Source organism: Protomyctophum bolini (assembly GCF_963924005.1).
Source record: "Protomyctophum bolini genome assembly, chromosome: 14".
Taxonomy (NCBI): domain Eukaryota; kingdom Metazoa; phylum Chordata; class Actinopteri; order Myctophiformes; family Myctophidae; genus Protomyctophum; species Protomyctophum bolini.
In genome coordinates, this window is record NC_137875.1 from 25,086,352 (window position 1) to 25,103,009 (window position 16,658).

The following is a 16,658-nucleotide window of genomic DNA, read 5'->3' on the forward strand; positions in this document are numbered from 1 at the left end:
TATACACAAGATTGCTTCCTGGTAACTGTTTTGATGACCTGTCGTACCTTTTATTCCCTGAGCCCTGCTGATGGTGGACATTCTGATGTGCAATATGGCAATGTTTGTTTTCATGAAGTCCCAAAAGAGTGGGAAAAAGCTCACAGAACACGAACGCGCCTTTGAAATTATTGTATCGTCGCTGTCAGGCAGAAACCTTGTATCTTGTGTGCTCGGGTCCCTGCACACCACCACGGAGGTTGTGTGGTCGAGTCCACAGTGGGGTCGACCGTCCGTCTATCTATGCAAACACAATTGGCATGTGTTCAGGAAAGGGAAGCCGGGTGGGGAGGGTCATTTTAGTCATTGCATTATATTCCTATGAGCTGGGACGGCACTGGGACGGGATGATAGCTCTACGTACTCCCGGTGGGGGCTCCTCCTCACTTGCAGGTGAGCCAGTAGGATAGCAGTGACAACACAGAACATGTGTATGGGGAGCAATCAATTGGCATAACTACTAAACTGGGGAGAAAAAGCTGGTAAAAAAATAATTGGCTACTCTAAATAATAATTTAAAAAAAAATAAACCTTGTATCTCCATATTTCAACTTTTTTGTTTATTTTTTGTTAATGAATGCCCTACTTTGTTTGCCCTACAAACAGACAAAAGTAGAAAAAATAGCAGATCTACAAGCTTGCCATCTGATGTGACACGTGAGCTTGTAGAACTGCTATTTGTGTTATTTTTATGTTGAAGTACGTGGGTTTTATAAATATTAAACCAATGGCCAGCCAGTGACTCAAATGAATAACTACAGTACATTAGATCTATTGGATTTGTATTATTATTATTTATTTATTTTCATTTCCTGAGGAGTAACTGATTCGGACATACAAGGTTTACACCTGACAATGATATACAGTATTATTATTTTTTATTCTGTTTTGTGCAAGATACTGTAGCATAGGAAATTTGGGACAGCTTACTATATGTGTGAATACGAACCGAAGTCTCTAGATAAAAGAGATGTGGGAATGACGTATTATCCCCAGACAGACATTACCAAGAGCAATTGGGGGGCACCGCGATACCGAGTCTCCCCAGGTGATTTCACAGTACACTGGCTACATGTTCTGGTCCACTTCTGGATGTACTGCAATGAAAATAAAGCACATTTTCATGCAAAAGCATAGACTCCTCTGGCTCTGTAACTATACCACAAAGTCATACTAATAAACACACTTCCATTGAAGTTGTGGGTTGTGTCGATCTTTATGGCCTTATGAATTCGGTCTTCAATAACACCTTATACAGTATGTGTTGTACCCAAAGAAATACCATAATTATGAAGCCTTGAATTCATGGAGTTTGTTTTTATCACATTCTTAAGTCAATGACTCGATGACTGAGTGGCTGGTCAGTAGGAGACTCAATGGAGTCTCAATCCGGAGACTCCGCTGTTGATCAAATTATTGGCTCAGGATGCGACAAAAACTAAAATATCTGCCCGGGTCGCTGGCGTAGCGGTCCGGGCAACTAGGCTATAGCCTGACAGCGCGCCACGTGTTCGAACCCCGAAACCTTTGCTACGTGTCATTCCCCATCTCTCTCCCGATTTCCTGTAGCCGGGGAGCCATTCACCCAAAATTGGACACGAGTCGGGACCTGTGATGATGTACTTTTTATTTGTGTTTTTGAGTGGTGCAACCACTCCTAGAACTAGCAATGTCCGTGACGTTCACCTATGTATGTGACGTTCGTTCACCTATGAATGTGACGTTCACCTATGATGAGCACCAGTATGAGTACCAGTAGGGGCGCTGTTGTGCCATGCAGAAACAGAGAGAGAGAGAGAGTGCTGACAGACTGTTGCCTGCTAATGAGAGAGGAGGGGAGAGAGAGAGGGGAGTTGCACCACTCGGTTCACACGGGTGTGATTTTTTTCTATTCATTTGGTCATTAAGGTCCACAGAATGAGAGGCCTGCTCTGCCGGAAACATTGCGAAAAAAATGTATGGCCATTGTTGTATACCACACCATAGACAACCAATATAAGGCAACATTTCCAAATTTTCATCATGCTTTTAGTAGCATGTCAAACTAGGGGTTTTTCATGATTCTGAATCCATTCCAAGCATTAGTTTTGTACGAATAAATCTCCTTGGCCTAAAAACAAGGTCAGCTCATTTGGCTAGTGTTTTTCGTGTGTGTGTGTGTGTGTGTGTGTGTGTGTGCGAGCGAGCGAGCGATAATATTTCAAGGGCAAGACCTCGATAGGTAAATATATTCTTCTAAGTTTTCAATTCCACCTTATACTACAAAGATTAATGCCACCACAGGATTCTGCTAAGATTATAAATGCAATGATGCTGACTTGAGAAATGAGTTAATTAGGCCTACAAATTGGAAGGCGTGCTCACATGTGAGTTATAATCATGCTTTAGTTGGCATACATTTCCCAGCAAGAATGGAAATTGCAACTTCAACTGTTGGTGGCAGATGTCAGCACAGTGGGGTTTACACAAGACACAGAGGCTAATGGATACAATAGTGCGTGCGTGCGTGCGCGCGCGAGAGAAAGAGAGAGACATGGGAGAGGTAGAGTGCTGTACCTGTTTTTGTACTTTACATTTCCAATTTTTAATACCTTTACTTCTACTCGATTACATCTCAGAGATGCTTTATTAGTTACTACTGTAGTTACTTCATAGGTTTTCATTATTATTACAAAACATACATCAATCACTTCAGCCCTATATACATTTAGGCCATTTGAAAATAGCCGATTTGGCGCATGTTTTCCAAAGACCCCGGGCGCCGAGATCGCCTTTCGACGCCTATTTTAATATCAATTAATTACGATTATCAACTGTGTATTTATTGTGTACTTTATGTACTGTATGCGCTCATAACACTCCGGTAGCAAGTAGCGGTGATAGGTGAAACAGGTTATAGTAAGTGAACAGAGAATGTTCTCTCTGAGAGATACGATTGGAACCATGTGAGGGCAGTGCCTGAAATACCAACATGATGTTCTAACATTTTGTGGTCAACTGGTGATGATCCAGTCTTCTCCATGTATGGTTATCCAGGGTTAGATGAGGTCAATGTCGTGATCTTATATGGAGATGGCCATATGGTGGTGTGACGTGTCACGAGGCGTGACCATATATGGAGGCGTGATGTCACGAGGCCTGACCATATATGGAGGTGTGATGTCACGAGGCGTGACCATATATGGAGGCGTGATGTCACGAGGCCTGACCATATATGGAGGTGTGATGTCACCAGGTGTGACCATATATGGAGGTGTGACGTCATGAGGCATGACCATATATGGAGGCGTGGGGTGACTAACTATAACTGATGGACGGGAGATGCAGGTTTTCATAGTAAATGCGACCTACCGTCGCAATAAGCAATTTATCGCAGAACCCCACCGCTCACGCTCGGAAAAAGGAAAATAATACCAGTTGCTTACCTCTCCTCGATGACTAATAATAACCCCTGTTCTTCCCCACAGACAGTCCCCAGCAACCAAGGACACCTCTGTTTTCTTTTTGAAAGTTTAGAAATCAAAACTGTGCCGTCTCGACAATAACCAATCTACAAGCTCCCAACGCGTTGTGCTGCAACCTATTCCCAGTTTGTAGATTGGCTATTTTTCAGCGTGCAACACCGGCCCACCAGTATGAATTAGGCTCAATGACAACCCATTTAGACCCAAGTTCGATTCTACAAATGTCTTCAAAATCAGTTTTCAGAAAAACCCATGTTTCTATGTCAGTCGTTCTCAAACATTTTCATGTCAAGGACCTCCAAAATTATATGTAATTAGCCGCCGACCCCCATCTGAAAATGTTCCCAGGGACCCATCCAGAAGCAAAGATTTGAGTTAAAAATGTTCGCTCTGAACGAATATATATTCAAAGATGTGCGCCACATTTCGCGCTATTTAAAAAATAGCAGACCTACAAGCTCGTAGCGCGGCACTCGGTGCTGCGCTATGAGCAGGTAGATCTGATATTTTTCAATAGCTAAAGTATAACATAATGCTTGAAACACCAAAAGGGGTTCCCGTTCTGAATGTGTTAAACCCCAGCATCCGTATGGTGGGGCAATCTTTCGCTGAAAATAGCAAGCTGACAGCACATCACGATACAATGCATTGTGCACTTGTAGATCTGCTATTTTCAAAAAAATTATGCATTTAAAAACTTATGAAATGGGACATTCTGCATGAGTACTTTCTACTTTTGGTACTTTAACTACATTTTGATACCAATACTTTCTTACTTTTACTCAAATTAATTTTGAATCCCAGAGTTTTACTTGTTACATGAGTATTTCTACATTGCCGTATTGATACTTTTACTTAAGTTAAAAATGTGAGTATGTTCAGTTCCCCACTGGCTGGTCACAGTTGTGCTCTGCTGGCATTATTCAAATCAAGTAGAAATTGAAGAAATAGAAACACAAGGCTAGTCGTGTGTGTGTGTGTGTGTGTGTGTGTGTGTGTGTGTGTGTGTGTGTGTGTGTGTGTGTGTGTGTGTGTGTGTGTGTGTGTGTGTGTGTGTGTGTGTGTGTGTGTGTGTGTGTGTGTGTGTGTGTGTGTGTGTGTGTGTGTGTGTGTGTGTGTGTGTGTGTGTGTGCGTTTGTCTGTGCGTGCGTGCGCGCAATGCATATGCTTTCTATGGATCTGTGTAGCTAGATAGGACTACTGAATACACTGTGCAGAATGCACCTTGAGATAAGGCTTGCTGTCCTGCCAAAAGGTACCCTTTATAGCACTGAGTGTAGATTTCCTTCTGCAGCCTGTTCAGTTGCGTCTACACTGTAGCACAGGGCAAGGATTCAAGGTGTGGTGAAAGCATTATTTCCATAGCCATCAAACACAGAAATCTTTATCATTATAATAAGCCTCATTCTGATGTTCCATTATTGGGCTGATTCATGGTGGGGCATTGGGGCAAGCTGTTTTATCTTGTAATAATATTACAAGATAAAGGGATCAATATTATTGATCCCTTTATTATGTGCAGCTCTATACACAGCAAATTCAGGAGAGTTTAACTGTACTGTAAGTTAACCAATTTGGACGTGTAAGGGTGTTACTGACCTTGTAAGTAGATCTTTCTTATTGGACACGAATAGGCATACATTATAAAGAAATATATAGATGCAGAACACAACCTTGTTTTGATGATCAGGTAAAGTGATTATTGCTTGTTCCAAATGAGAAATAAACACCTTGAATTATTCATATATGTTACTTTGTGTTTAGACTATTGTACTTCTGTCCACATCAGTGCAGTCAAAATGCAGCTGCAAGAATTCTAACTCAATAAGGAGAAAGGAGGATTAAGGACCAATTTGCCTCCATTTTAGACAGACTGCTATTAGTTTTAACAACTTACGCCCTTATGAGCCTATTTTATACTGTCTACCGGTGTCCCTTTTATGCCCATATTAATGAGATATCTGTATCTGTTGGTCCTTGTCCCTTATATATATATATATATATATATATATATATATATATATATATATATATATAACCTACACAGTATAGCCAACATATAGCCTGATCAGACTGAAGCAGTCCACTCAGTGGAGTGGGCGGGGTCTATTGTGTGGACCCAGGCTAGACAACATAGGGACACAAGGTTGGAAGTGGTTCTTGAAAGTGATTTGTTTGATACATTTTAAGCTGGTCTTCCAGATCTATGCTTCAAGCTGTATATGTCACATCTGCAAATCCCTTATGAGCCACAAAGCGGCTGGAGGTCTACTGCCAGAGCCCTTTTAGCTGTCCTGAGAACTAAGCTTATTACAAAAGGTGACCTGTCAGTGGCAGTGCTCCCAGCTATAGGCATTGCATGCCCTGTCAAAAGGAGCCCATTTAAAGCCCCATTCAAGACATACTGTACCTGTAGTGTACAGGGAAGCCTTTTTTTTTTATAAAAGAACATTAATTCTTACTGCCCTTGGTTTTATTTTTCTTGTAAATTTTGTTTTTGGGCTTTATGTTCTTCAGTGTATGATCTATGAATCATAATGTGGTGAGCTAACATGGAAATTAAAAATCATCACATTCCGTGCTATACACACAAAGCCACACAATTAGTCTGATATTGACAGAAATTACACAGGTTGGGAATGGGTCTGGAAAATAAAGGACAAAAAAAGATCTGTTTTCTCTGTATGTATTAAAGGGACACTTCACCCTTTTTGCAAAAAAAAATAAATGTTAATGACGTTTAGAAGCTTTAGATCACTTTCCTGGGGTATTTATGTGTGTAATATGTGGTTTTAGATATTTTAGATTGTAGCAGTGAGCCTGTTGTCTCTGATGTCATGGACACTGGTCTCACTACCTTACTGGACTACAATTCCCATAATTCTTTGGTGCACTGCTCCTCCTTGTGGATAGGGGGGAGAGCTGTCTTACTGAGACAACATGTAGTCCAGGAAGGAAGTGAGCCCAGTGTCCATGACATCAGAGACAACAGGCTCACTGCTACAATCTAAAATATCTAAAACCACATATTACACACATAAATACCCCCAGGAAAGTGTTCTAAAGCTTCTAAACGTCATTAACATATATTATTTTGCAAAAAGGGTGAAGTGTCCCTTTAAGTGGTCTCCCATTTCAGTGTCCTAATGTATCAGATTATATTGTATTGCAGACTGTATTTAAATATAGTGTTGGATAAGCAGTCAGATACAAAGGTATAGAGCGTTGCAGTCCCGCCCCCTCAGGAGACCGGGAAAATAATTCCCCGTTCATTTTCCTCATATAGACTTTTCAAAAAGTATTTATTTAAAGACGTTTACGCTGCAGACAAAGCCAACTCGAGTTGTAACAAATCATGACAATAAACACAATGTTTTGGGCCGAACAAATAATTAGAAAGAAGAACAAAACGACAGGTTACAACCGTTTTTTTGTTGTTTTTCTTCTTTGTAATTATTTGTTTGTTTTGTTTGTTGTCATGATTTGTCACAACTTAGTTGGCTTTGTACGACGCTTATAAGGTCTTTAAATAAATACTTTTTGAAATGTCTATGGGGAAAATGCATTAGGAATTATTTCCTGGGCCTGGCGTCGTCATGTCATATCTTTGCTAAACAGGCCAGGTCTACTTCTCTTTAACAACTGGTAACCTTGTACTCATGTATTACCTACATCGGCTGAACAATGTCAACAACAATAGTTTCAATGATGTAAACGTAGATTCCTGAGTCGTGGAATACGGACATGTCCATAATGTGTTTAGTATGCACATTTGAATTGCACCTAACCACTTAAACTCTACACTGTACTTAGTTGACTGAAATCCCCCAGGGGTAAATGGGGCGGCTCCCTCCTTTTTTCCCTCGACACCAAATATCTTAGCCAAAAATAAAAATAGCCAATCTACAACCTCCATTGGGGATCCCAGTCCACAAAGGGTTTGTTTGTTTGTTTATTTATTTATTTGTTTGTTTGTTTGTTTGTTTGTTTGTTTATTCATTTATTCATTTATTTTTTTATTTAAGCAGGGGTCTTCAACATTTTTCAGGACCACCTGACAGAAAAAGATGAAGGACCCCCCCCCCCCACACACACACACACAAACACACACACACACACACACACACACACACTATAGAAAATTGTGTTGCAGATTAAACTTTTTCTTAGATTTCATATAGATAGCTTAACAAACTTCCACTTTGAAGCTATGTGTTGGATTCATGTTAATGTGTATTTATAATTAAAACTTTCACTCTGTACTTGGTCTGCTCCTTTTCCCCACTACACCAAACCTCTTTGCCAAAAATAACCGATCTACAAGCTTGTAGATCTGCTATTTTTGGCTAAAGTTCTCCCCAGAATAGTGATGCTAGGGTTCAGGTGGCTTATGTAAAAAGAACATATATAATTACACGCAAAGATTTGACGACTCCTGTAGTAACTCTGAGGACCCCCCTAGGGGTCCCGGACCCCCTGTTGAAGACCCCTGAGTTAACGGATTGTAGGCTGGGGTTTAGCCTCTACTTACGTAAATTTGCCAAAATTGATCCACTCTACATTACATGAAAATGTACCATCAATGTACAACAGTCATCCTCTGAAAGGTGGACAGTCCATTTTTACTCTTTAAGAGTTCAATCTTTTGAATTTACAGGTGTCTCGTCAATGTTATTCAGACAGGGTATCCTATCTCAAAGGACAACATCCTCTCCCACCAGAGAATAAATTACAGGTATTTACAATGTATAACTGTCCCTGTGCCTGATACCAGAAATCACACTTATTTTTTGTATTACGATGACAGACCCGATGATGACCATTTGATAAGCGTTGGTCATGTTTGCTGCCTTGCTCAAAATAAATCCATATATGTTTTCATCAAAGAAGAAGTGCCTTCTAATCCTTTTCTTTGCAAGTCTACAGGTTACAACTTTTGGGAATGAAGCAGTGTACACTGTACAGTAGCCTACATTGAAACCCCCTTTTTTTGTTCCTACAGTACCTGCAAAGAGCACCTAATAAGAGCCACTGACTGGTTCCTGTAGCTCCTCTTTTTTCTATTTTTAAACTAGTATATGATATTTTTATACCACTGTACTTTTTTGCAAACTGTTTATAAAGTATTCAGTCAGTCAGCCAGTCAGTCAGTCAATACGTTTTCACATTAATTGATAAATCAAAATAAACTGAATAAAATAAAATAAACTTAGATGCAAACACAACACCATGCTTCCTTTAGCTTGAGTGAATATGCCAGATGTGGACACATGACGTGGAAGTTTTATATCAGATCAATCTCACAATAATTATTGAAACAGGCTAATCTCTATTGTGATGCTGAAGGTGGACTGTCAGTCAGTATAACATTCCTAATCGAACTAAACATTGTAAATGTTGACCTTGAAGGGCAGCATTAGGTTAGGTTCCTATATTGTAGGGCAGGCTATACCACTCTTCAGAGGACGCATCAGTTTCAGTAGGCTAGTTAGGCGCCAATATGTCTTATTCACTTTACTCTGCACGCTGCGTTTCTCTCCTGATTAGAACATCTTGGCAAATTAAGTTATATGGATTAAACGGGACATATTTCTAAGTCAAGGACGAATCGCTATATACAGCAGGTTTGCTTTGATTTATTGCCCATTTGTCCATACTCGCTGAGAGAAACGTATCATAATATGCAAAGCCATGATGCTCACTCACTCACAAAGGGGGGGAACAACAAACAAACTAAAAGGGGGGGGGGGGAATAACATATTTGAACAGCTTACCTTCTGCGAGCAGGCGCATCGCATGCACAAAGGAGGGGTCTAGCGTATCCTTTTCGACCGTCAGTTCAGGTATTAAGTACTTGTCTTGATGCATTATAGCGTATATCTCTTCACCGATTGCGCAGGTGAGACAAAAGAAGTAATGCTCGTCGGAATGAAATCAACTCTCTTGATCACAAGTCCGTCTGTACGGTTCAGCACAGTGAAGGAAACCAAACAATCTTCAGACTTCACAGATCATCCACGCAACGGGTTTGACTGAAGAGTGAGTTGAATTCAGACTCAGAGGTGTGTGAGTGTGAGCCCATTTCTCCGAACCCTGTGCTCCCTCTTGTAGGCTATACTCAGCACCTCGTCGGAGACTCTCTCTGCCAGTCTGTCTCTCTCAGAGCTGCAAGCCGTCTAGAATGCTCCCCGCCCCTTGGTACCATTATTGGCCATATCCTAGGACAGCTGGAGTTGCTGGCAAGACATCTTGCTGTCCAGGCAGGACACTACACGATTGAAGTTGCACTTGGCAGGAACCCAATTCAATCAATATATAGGTGTAGTCTCTCTCTTAATAACATATAGGCTACCGCTACATCAATGCATTTGCCCTATTGGCATTTAGAGCATCCCCCCCCCCCCCCAAGAAAAAAAAGAAGGAAAGAAAAGAAAATATAAAATAAACCATGACATTTTCGCCTGCCTTAATTGTGAGCTTATCGATCGGCTACAATTGAAGTTGCAGGAACGAGGAACCCAGTTTTCTTTTGTCAAATGTTATCTCCTAACTTGCCATTTAGCTTCCATTGATTTTGGGGGAGGGAGAGAGAGAGAGCGAGAGAGAGAGCGCGAGCGAGCGAGCGAGAGAGCGAGAGAGAGGGGGGAGAGAGAGAGAGAGAGAGAGAGAGAGAGAGAGAGAGAGAGAGAGAGTCAGCGCAGTATGCAAAACGATAATGTCATTGACAAACAGCGCTATATAGTAAGTTATTATAGTAAGTTCAGCAACACCAAGCAAATAAATTACAATGTGGTGGTGGCCCAGGCGAGTGTGTTTGAGGTAATTGGCACTCCAGTAATCTGCAGAGCGGGCTGCTCATTATTTTCATGACTGGGCGGGGGGGGGGGGGAGAGAGAGAGAGAGAGAGAGATACAGAGAGAGAGAGAGAGAAAGAAATACAGAGAGAGACACACAGACCTGCACCTGAATGGCCAGTGTCGCTGTCCATGATTCTGCTGCTGCATGTTGCAGACTAGACCATGTTGTCGCTGTCCATGGTTCTGCATGTTGCAGACCATGTTGTTGCTGTCCATGGTGCTGCATGTTGCAGACCATGCTGTCACAGTCCATGGTGCTGCATGTTGCAGACTAGACCATGTTGTTGCTGTCCATGGTGCTGCATGTTGCAGACTAGACCATGTTGTTGCTGTCCATGGTTCTGCATGTTGCAGACCATGCTGTCACTGTCCATGGTGCTGCATGTTGCAGACTAGACCATGTTGTCGCTGTCCATGGTTCTGCATGTTGCAGACCATGCTGTCACTGTCCATGGTGCTGCATGTTGCAGACTAGACCATGTTGTCGCTGTCCATGGTTCTGCATGTTGCAGACCATGCTGTCACTGTCCACGGTGCTGCATGTTGCAGACTAGACCATGTTGTTGCTGTCCATGGTTCTGCATGTTGCAGACTAGACCATGTTGTCGCTGTCCATGGTTCTGCATGTTGCAGACCATGCTGTCACTGTCCATGGTTCTGCATGTTGCAGACCATGCTGTCACTGTCCATGGTGCTGCATGTTGCAGACTAGACCATGTTGTTGCTGTCCATGGTGCTACATGTTGCAGACTAGACCATGTTGTCGCTGTCCATGGTGCTGCATGTTGCAGACCATGCTGTCACTGTCCATGGTGCTGCATGTTGCAGACCATGCTGTCACTGTCCATGGTGCTGCATGTTGCAGACTAGACCATGTTGTTGCTGTCCATGGTTCTGCATGTTGCAGACTAGACCATGTTGTTGATGTCCATGGTTCTGCATGTTGCAGACCATGCTGTCACTGTCCATGGTGCTGCATGTTGCAGACTAGACCATGCTGTCACTGTCCATGGTGCTACATGTTGCAGACTAGACCATGTTGTCGCTGTCCATGGTGCTGCATGTTGCAGACCATGCTGTCACTGTCCATGGTGCTGCATGTTGCAGACCATGCTGTCACTGTCCATGGTGCTGCATGTTGCAGACCATGCTGTCACTGTCCATGGTGCTGCATGTTGCAGACCATGCTTTCACTGTCCATGGTGCTGCATGTTGCAGACCGTGCTGTCGCTGTCCATGGTGCTGCATGTTGCATACCATGCTTAAGTTACAAATGGAAAAACAGCCTTGTGTGCAACATGCAGCAAAATGGTATTGTTGATTTTGACAGAAAAGTTTGATTTAGTTTTATGTCAGTCTTTTGAATAAAATTCCATTTAGTCACATTTTAGTAATATGAAATGTTTTAGTTTTAGTCTAGTTTTATTCAACTAAATATCTAAAGATCTTTTGTCTAAGTGTACAGCTGATTTTGTAGACTGATTTTACACTCGGTTTGACACTTGTTTGCAGATCTACAAGCTCACAAAGCTTTGTGAGCTTGTAGATCATCTTTTTTCAGAGTGAAACAAGTGGAACCAAACCCTCCCTCCCTAACATTTTTTTTTTTTTTTTTTTTTTTTTGTTGACAAAATTGCCAATATACAGTAATTAGTCTTAGTTTTAGTCACCATAGTTGAGATTTTATTTAGTTTTCATTTAGTTTCGTAATGTGAGTTAGTTTATACCGGTAGTTTTACTTGACGTAATCAACACTGCATGTTTGCACACATGGCTGTGTTGCATTGTGATTTGTAATTTAACCTTAAAGAGATAGTTCAGTTTAAAAAATAAAAGTAACTAAGGGGAATTCAAAATCTAGCCTAATTGAGTAAAAGTATTTACTACAGTAACAGTATTGGTATCAAAATGTGCTTAAAGTACCATTAAAGTAGAAAGTACTGATTATGCAGAATTTGTCCCATCTTATATTATCCCATATTATTAAGTGTTCAAATGTATAATATTCTTTTGAAAATTGCAGATCTGCATAGAGGGCTGAAGTGGGTAATGGTGCCAAAGTGTACATTTGTTGTACAGACCAATCCAGAGATAAAAACGCACGCACTAACTAACATGGGCATAGCGATTGATGTATTGATTGAATACTTTATTAACAGTTTGCAGAAAAGCACAGGAAAGTACAGTGCAATACATTGTATGCTAAGAGGATTTAAACCCAAGAAAGACATATTTGCTTGTTTCCACTGATGAATTGAACATGGAGGACTCCCAATGTAAACAAGCTTTAATGCTTTTCTGGTTACCATATAATTCCAAATAGTAGCCAGGGTTTTACAGCATTTTGTGAATTAAACGCCCGTACCAAATAGTAGCTGGATCCCAAATATATACATTTGAGTCAGTTGAGCACACATTTGCACATTCCTCTGAGTGTACATTTCTGTGGACACGGTGGTCAAGTCATAGACAGTGACGTATGTGGAAGTGGATTGAACCTGGGAACCTCACGGTTTCCATCCGGCCACTCTACCCAGTCTACCGGCAACTATACACCTGAGCCGCAGTGGAAAGTGCAGCAGTCCTGCAGAGAAATTTTCCCAATGCACGGCAGAAGGGATGTAGTGGACCAGATTGATTGAATACAAGGCACATAAGAGAGTATGATCATGGTTTTATCAATGAGAACAGGACAGTTTTCTGAGACAAAACACACTGTTGAAAGTCAATTTAGTTTATGGGCAGATATGGTCCTGGGTATGCACTCGGGACCACTTGGCAGATGTTGTGGTAGTGTGAATGCTGCGTACTGTTCCTCAGAGCGGATCACCCAACCATTCCCGGTGTTCTTGTTTAGAGGCAAGGAATACTACAAGAGCTTGGGTAAGTATAGTTACAAGTAGGTACAGCTTGTCACATAAAACCCCATCCGGGCACTTCAGTATGACGTCATCATTAATGTGTTCACCAGTTAATGACATTACACCACATCCCCCTTACTAAGGTTTGAAAAGACCCAAAGCTGTAATCTCTTTTCATTTCACAAAAATCAAAATCATATTTATTCTTTACCAGCAAAATAACATCTGGTCACTCTCTTCTTTCTTTTTTTTTTTTACACAGAAATAACCATTAATACTTCACATATTCATTGTCGCCACAGTCAAACATTCAAATAACAAAACAAAATCAGTGTCCTTTTCTTTTTTTTAACAACAAACCAAATGTGTCTCATTCCTTACAACATCAAAACACCATTGTGTTTTCTTTTCTCTCTTTCTTACAGGTTGAGTGGCTTCCTAACTTCCCTGCCTGACCTTGTTCTTACACCACTAGGTGTGCTCTGAGATGGCTTAGACGGAGACAAGGTCCCAGAGCCTGCGCATGGAAGAATGTTCTCCCGCACAGGTTGAGTCACATCCTGAGACTCTGGCATAGGCACGAGATGTTGACGGTTCCTCCGCAGCGTCCCTTGTGGTCCACACACCAGGTAGGACCGTGGGCTGTTGTGTACGGATGTAACAGTCCCTTGTGCCTTTGCGTCAGTAATCCAAACCTGGTCACCAGGTGACAACTTTGTGAGAGCTCTTGCCCTGTGTCTCTCATCGAAACACTTTGCATCCATCAGTCGTTTCTCCCGCTCCTTGTGCTGAAGGGCCTGCAGGTCTGGTAGAGTTGGCCTCAACCTCTCAGGAAGGACGGGTAAGGTGGTGCGAAGACGACGCCCCATGAGCAACTGGGCAGGGCTGTAGCCGTTACTCAGTGGAGTGGCCCTGTAGGCCAGGAGGGCAAGATAAGGATCTTTGGCCTTCTTGAGCAAGTTCTTAGCTGTTTGGACGGCACGCTCCGCCTCGCCGTTTGCCTGTGGGTACCTAGGGCTGCTGGTCACGTGCACAAATCCATAGTCGGCTGCAAACTGTTTCATCTCATGTCCTGAGAACTGAGGGCCGTTGTCAGACATAAAATTATAGGGAATTCCATTACGTGCGAACACCGATTTCAGATGGACTATCACGTCTGTGGACCTAGTCGGGCTGAGTTGTGCTATTTCCACAAATCTGGAAAAGTAATCCACCACGAGCAGATATGTTTTGACCACTTGGAGGTAGTCTGGGACCGATTGAAGTGTACTCTGATATGGATCACTGCAATGAGAAAGCATTGAATACAGTTGAATGAAGTGTAATGGGATATGGATCGCTGCAATGAGAAAGCATTGAATACAGTTGAATGAAGTGTACTGGGATATGGATCGCTGCAATGAGAAAGCATTGAATACAGTTGAATGAAGGCAATCGTATTCGGGAACAGTTTGAACTTTGAAACAAACAGACTCAGTGTGAATCTTACATGTTACACGATACTGCAGCTTCCTACACAGTCCAGACTTTAATGATCATAGTCAAAGTTGAAGGAATTAATTATTACTATTATTAGTATTATCATTAGTATTGACTGAGAGTATTAGTTATATTGTTTTTTATAATGACCTCTGACATGTATGATCATGTCCTTTGTTTTTGATGTACTTTAGCTCCAAGAAAGATTCCACTCCAACTTCTCAATGTCTGGGCCATGGCTGGATTCATTATTGTGCAGCAGACTGTTTCGCCTGCACATTTCATATGGTCCTCTCTTTACTTTGGCACATGTTTGTGTACAGAATATAAAGCGAAGATGCAATATATCCCTGAGGGGGTGAGTCAATATAGGCGAACATAATGAATCTGATGAAATGCAGTTTACTTTTACCCTTATTTGTGTTTGTCAGAAAATCCAATATCTAACCCACCAGATTGTTACTCAACTCATCCCACTCATCACTGGTCATCCCAGGGTCATTTCTCGCTGCAACATTGTTTATTCTTTATTGCAAATGGGCTTTTCTTCTGCTTTCTATGCAGGCATATGAGCTGTTGTTTTCATCTGCTTAGATGTAATTCCAGGATGGATGAGCAGCCCAGCATGAAGCCAGTATTATTATTGCAGTACATGCTTAGTGATACATCAACCACTTTCAGCCGTGGCATGCCTATTTGGGCATTATCGTATAGGCACATTTTAAAAACAGTCAAAAATAGAGAGAATAGCAAAGATAGCAGATCCACAAGCTCACAACACGTCACATAATGACAGTATAAAGTATACAGGGCAAGTGGTTAATATTGTTTTTATAGTTCATTCTGACTTCAACCATACACTAAATATATCTAAAAATAGCTAGGTTACATACCAAAATATAGGTCCTTACGTTGCAGCTAGAGCCTACTATGGACGGTGGAGTAAAGAACAAAATAGCTGATCAACAAGCTCAGTAGCTCACACTGATGTGATGTGTTGTGAGCTTGTGGATCTGCTATCTTTGCTATTTCTTGACTGCCTATACTTTAGTATTTGCCAGTTTGAAAGTTGTTGATGTATCACCAAGCAATTGATGACAATGATGAGAATTATGAGCATTTCTATTATTACACATGACATGACAAAACAAAGAGAAATAGAGACATAAACAGCTCTACACATGTTTCAATGAAAAACAGTTCACATCACAGATATGAACATATTTTTAATGATTTATAGTGTTGTTTTGCCTTTTGTTATACTATAACATACTAAGAATTCCCCAAGAGTATATTTTTATAAAGGCAGGTCATAAACTATGGGGTTTTACAGCTCTCTAGTGGTCAAAGTAGAACATTGCAACATTAATTATTTGCCTTTGGATTGATTTTTGCAGCATTTGGTTATAAATGTTTTTTTTTCAGAAGCAGAACATCAAGTAGACTAAATATGCTTGCTTTGCTGTAATGTACATACTTTGCTTGTACAGCCATGTATGGCCATGAGTAGGATATCAATTGTACAGCCTCACAATCTATGGTTGTGTAGATGGAATTTTACTTCCTTCTTACATTATTTTATTCTATGCAAGTTGCACTGCTTCTAGTTTCTACAGTATTGTCCACCCCCACAATTTCCTTTTTATTATGCGTTTTTAATAATTAATATTTACATTGTCATACTGTTGAGGCCAGTACAATAATTTGACTCCATAAAATGTGGTCACAGCTTTGTGACCATGTGTCACATGATGATTGTATGATTGTATTAACATATTCTACCATACAGATTGTATAAGTTATATTGTATTAACATACTCCACCATACAGATTGTATTATATTAACATACTGCATATAGAATGGACAAAATTACCTTTTGTTCATTCAAATATTGTTACACAGTGCCGCTTTAACTATTATTAGGAGGATGTCTTGTTATTTTACATAAATGAACTTT

General features: G+C 41.0%; 1 protein-coding gene across 1 annotated transcript in view; it reads right to left on the reverse strand.

Moving 5' to 3' along the window:
* Nucleotides 1-9,375, reverse strand: part of khdrbs2 (KH domain containing, RNA binding, signal transduction associated 2) — a gene marked incomplete at its 3' end in the record, with an annotated part of 72,332 nt that extends 62,957 nt beyond the window's left edge. The window contains exon 1 of the mRNA XM_080782929.1: nt 9,278-9,375. Within this exon, the coding sequence (XP_080639055.1) occupies nt 9,278-9,371 (94 nt within the window). The 5' untranslated portion in view covers nt 9,372-9,375. The remainder of the gene's footprint in view (nt 1-9,277) is intronic.
* Between the last annotated feature and the right edge of the window lie 7,283 nt (nt 9,376-16,658).